Source organism: Euleptes europaea, chromosome 5 (assembly GCF_029931775.1).
Source record: "Euleptes europaea isolate rEulEur1 chromosome 5, rEulEur1.hap1, whole genome shotgun sequence".
NCBI classification, from domain to species: Eukaryota; Metazoa; Chordata; class Lepidosauria; order Squamata; family Sphaerodactylidae; genus Euleptes; species Euleptes europaea.
This window is the reverse complement of record NC_079316.1, coordinates 42,860,662-42,865,457: the sequence shown is the minus strand read 5'-3', so window position 1 is coordinate 42,865,457 and position 4,796 is coordinate 42,860,662. Positions and strand designations below refer to the sequence as shown.

At 39.1% G+C, this 4,796-nt stretch overlaps 1 protein-coding gene across 1 annotated transcript; it reads left to right on the top strand.

The window, feature by feature from the left end:
- The first annotated feature begins 2,020 nt into the window (after window positions 1-2,020).
- OTOS (otospiralin) lies at window positions 2,021-4,346 on the top strand. Its single transcript, XM_056850168.1, has 4 exons — window positions 2,021-2,128; window positions 2,358-2,454; window positions 2,760-2,786; window positions 3,990-4,346. The coding sequence occupies exons 2-4, from the start codon at window positions 2,397-2,399 to the stop codon at window positions 4,172-4,174; spliced, it is 270 nt and encodes an 89-aa protein (XP_056706146.1). The 5' UTR covers window positions 2,021-2,128; window positions 2,358-2,396; the 3' UTR covers window positions 4,175-4,346.
- The last annotated feature ends 450 nt before the right edge of the window (window positions 4,347-4,796 follow it).

Below are 4,796 nucleotides of genomic sequence, written 5' to 3'. Positions count from 1 at the left end.
GACATGACTGATTGTTACCAGCTGACCAATAACTCTTTGGGAGCCTTGAACAATGATGTCATGGTGGAGGTTGGCTCACTATGCCATATTGGGGGAAAAATAACCCCAGCAATCTCAAGGCTTTTGTTTGAATTACGGTCAACAAATCTACTTTCAGCAGATCTGACATAGTTGTGTATAATAGCTAGGGAAAAGCTGGATAAGATCTCCTTTCTTCCCAATCTACAAAACCATGGAACAATCCTACCTAATTCCAGGCACAGAAATGATGTTCCACCCCAAGTACGTCTGGTGCACAAGAGTCTAGAGATGTTGCTGTATTATAAACTCCTACCCACCATTCTATGTGGGGGTTTTTTTTCCCTTTTTATTTTGTTTTCAAGTGTAGAAAGTGAAAAGAGTATTCTGACCCTAAATGGAGAGAAGTTTAAAAGGAAGAGGCTGAGAATTACAGTGAACATCTGTTGCAGATATATGAGAACCCTTAATGGAATCATATCCATGGAACAGGTCATGGGAGTGTTGCTTGACCTGAGCCATTGCTCACTATATAGGTCATACTAGCAGCATGAACTATACCTGGAAGGCTACAGCCTGCTGCTGCAGATAACAGAGCACTGGTGTAATATACTCTTGGTGACTAAGGTTGGCCCCCTTCTTATGGTTCTTAACTACTCTATGTTGTTGTTGTTATGAAAATTGCTGTTATGAAACTGAGTGGTCATCACATGAAGGTGCCATGACTGAAACAAAGTATTTTGAGATATGCACAGAAAGAATGAACCGGGTCGGGGGGTATCTGATGATCAACTGTCCTCCAAAATGAGTGTGGACTTCAGCATGGATAGAGCACTCCTTCGATGGCACAGTCTCCTCCTAGCTCCACATAAAGTGGTACGATGGTGACTCTTTGCATGCCATGACATAACTTTAATTACAGATCTCTTCCCATCTGCACAAAGCATCTGGTCCTGTTTCTTTCAGTTGCATAATTGTGAAGGGATTCAACCATCCTTGCTCTCTTCTGAAATTCACAAAAGCTAAAATGCAAAGAGCATCACATTCCAACAGTTCCTCCTCTCCTGAAATAATGGTAGGAAAGCTAACTAAAGATATGACCGTACAGTTCAAAAGCAATCCCTGCTGCCAGTTTTTTTTTAAGGCTTCTGGATGAAGAAGTGAGCTGTAGCTCACAAAAGCTCATACCCTGTAAGAAATTTTGTTAGTCTTTAAGGTGCCATTGGACTCTTTTTTACTGCTATTGAAAGATTAACACGTCGTAAACTGTCTCCATGGATGAAAAGACACACTCTTGTGGAGAAGAAATTGGACTATCGGGCAACCCAATCCATAACCCAATCAAACCATAGCACTAAGATTTAAGATGATTTATAAACTGGGCTTGCTAGTCTAAAGCAGAGATGCTATGGCAAGTCAGGCCACTAACTTGACTAGTGTCAACAGGAGTAAATTGGATGACATTTCAGCACTTCTAAAGTGGAACTGTGCACTGAATTTAACCAAAAAGGAACTGCTAGACTATCACTCTATTACTGTTGGTTCAATAGTGTATTACATATAGGGTTGGATCCCATGAGCTTTCTGTCAGCACAAGAGAGAGGAGAACTGATGCCTCTATTCATGGTGGCTCCTTTTCCTATGTGGGTCAAAAGGAGGACCATAGGGGTTGCTAGGGCAAACGGTATGGAATAATCAACTTCCACCAAAGGAAACCTGTCAGGATCCAATCCACAGGTCTTATTGTAACAGTGTTTCTGGCCATGGATCGTGTGTAGTCGACAACTGGATAGGATACTATTAGGACAGGAAAACTCTAAAGTAATGTCACGATTTTAAATCTTGCACTAGTGAAACAGTCAGGCAGTCCCACCACTGCCATGCCTGTGCTAGTTTAGCAAATCATCTTTGGATCACGCTGCAAACATCTGAAGATGAGGATGAAAAAGGCAGATTGGTGTGCTAAAGATGTGACGTTCCTTCCCTAACAAACTCCCCTCCAGTCTCCTTTAAACAGTACAGCTATTTGAAAGTAATAGAAGCTCATTCAGGATCTTGCAACGGACTCAAAACTACAGACCTCTCCAGATCTGAGGGAAAGAGGGAAAAAGTAATTCCTGAGGCGAAGCTAAAATCAACCACAGTAGTAAGTGCTTTCAAGGCATTACATTTCATACTGGTGCAGGTAAAATTTTGAATTTACGTAACATCTGGAAAAGGAAAAAAAGAATAATGTTTATATATAATGTAATGTATATATCACTCTATTTACATTTATATAATGTAAATATGCAACTAATTTTAGCCTTGCTATATTCTGATATTTTTCATCCATACAGATTATACTTCAGAAAGAAAAATCATAAATCCCAGGAAAGATGAAGTTAGTGTCTGTGGGCATAGCCTGCGTCTGTATGTTGGTGAATGCACTGACAGGTATCTTGATTGTTATAGTTAAATATATCTCCTTTGGTATGATTTTTCACACCTGAACAGTGCTCTGCTCTTTGCATATAGTCTTGCTATTAAAGGGTATTTGAATGTAATTAACATCTAACTCCCTCATTAGCAGAAATTATAGAGGTCTACACTAGGTGAGGGGGAGAACAGAAGAGTCTTTATTCAGACAGTTTAGACATGAGAAGCTTGGCTGTTTGTTTTTGGGTGACAGATCAGGTATTTGCTCTGCAAAATCTTTCCGTTAGAGATCCAGTGGTGATGAATCTCTTGCTTATTTGCAGATGCCAGGCCTATTGAAGATGAAGACGGTAAAGTTTTTAAAGCTCTCTTTTCCACCCCCAACCCCAAACCTATACTGGGAATCTTTCCAAATACATTGTTCAGTAGTTCGTTGATGTCAGAAGAGAGACTTCTGTTGATTTCAGAGGGAGTGAGATCAGACCCTGGGAAAATGTCATAAACTTTGGATTTAATAGGCTCAAAACTATATACACCTTTGCAATAGGGGTCACAAAGTTTCCATAAAAAGTGAAGCTTTTGCCAGGGCTTTTGGGGGGGTTTGAATGGCAGGCATCTTTTAAGGGGGGGGAGAGGGGAAAATTTGGGGTTTGCTATTTTATTGTTGGTTTTAGCTGGGGATGTTTTTTTTAACTATTATTGTAAGCCGCCTTGAACCACTAGGAAAAATGGGATATAAATGCTTTAACAAATGAAAATAAATAAATAAAGGTGAATCATGAAATCACAGCACAAAATGCCATGTACTGCAATGCTGCTGAAGGGAGGAGATTTCTGATGGATGTAGCCCCTGCTGAAACAAGAACCACATGCACACAACTGTACTGATGTTTAGAACCACTAAGCCAGTGACTTCCCCGAAAGTGAGAACATTAAATGAATGTGCAGCACAACTTTGATTAAAAGTTAATGATGTCCCACATCCAGTCCAAAATTGAAATTCAGGTATTATGTTGTACAGTTCATATTCATGGGGTTATTTGGATTTACACCGCATTTTAAAGGTCTGCTGTGGTTTATGATTCAGATTTTAATGTGTTCTAGTTCTGCTACCTTTTTCCTTCACTCTCTCCAAATTATACCATCATCTCTGGACATCTGTAGTGCTCAGGCATTAAAAACCAATGCATTTCTCTAGACGTTGTTACATTGTAGGCAAACTACTTCAAAGTTATGAAATTATGAAAAACAAATTGTTATCATGTCTTTTGTTCCATTAATGGGTTGGTGCATTCACAGGACAGGAAAAAACCACACATAGCAGCAGCTGTTTTCTATTTTCTATATTTTGTAATCCACCTTGAATCTCAGTGAGAAAGGCAGGCTATAAATTAAGTACGGGACTAATGTTCTATCAAATTGACTGGTAACGGTTAACACCAACCGTATGGAATAAAATGAAAGATACCCATTTCAGGAGTCTTGGGTCCTCATATCAAGCTTTGTTTATTGAAAATGTCATACATTAAGATAATTCTATTATTTTATTTTAGACCCTTACAGAGAACCTGCAGGTATGCCTTACTGGCCTTTCTCGGCCAATGATTTCTGGTCATATGTGGAGTACTTCCGGACCTTGGGAGCATACCACAGAATCAACGAGATGGCTAGAAGCTTCTTTGCTCACCAGCCACTTGGAAATACTCTTGGATATGCTGTCCCATACCATGAGCACTAACTCGCTGGGCTAATCCCAGAGCTCAGAGATTGATTGAGTTTTACTGTTGCCAAGAAACACCAAAATTACTTGCTTAACAACTGTGTTGTTACAAGGCTTCCTTTGTATCAAGCATGCAGCTTCTCGTGTTTGTTTGTTTGTTTTTTAAATACTAATGATTCTAGCATAACTTCTATTTTAACAGATTATCTATACTTAATATGTATATTATATTATATTATATTATATTATATTATATTATATCTGCAAACCAAATAAATAATTCTTTGATTCGAATGCTGTTAACTTTTGAAAATGCCTATGAATCTTTATTTTGGAAGGAATATTTATGGGAAAATATTTGGATACAGCACCTCTTCATGTGAACAAATTTTCTAAATTGAACATAAGAACATAAGAAAGGCCCTGCTGGATCAGACCAAGGCCCATCAAGTCCAGCAGTCTGTTCACACAGTGGCCAACCAGGTGCCTCTAGGAAGCCACAAACAAGATGACTGCAGCAGCACCATCCTGCCTGTGTTCCACTGCACCCAAAATAACAGGCATGCTCCTCTGATATTAGAGAGAATAGGTATGCAGCATGACAAGTATCCATTCTAAATAATAGCCATGAATACCCCTC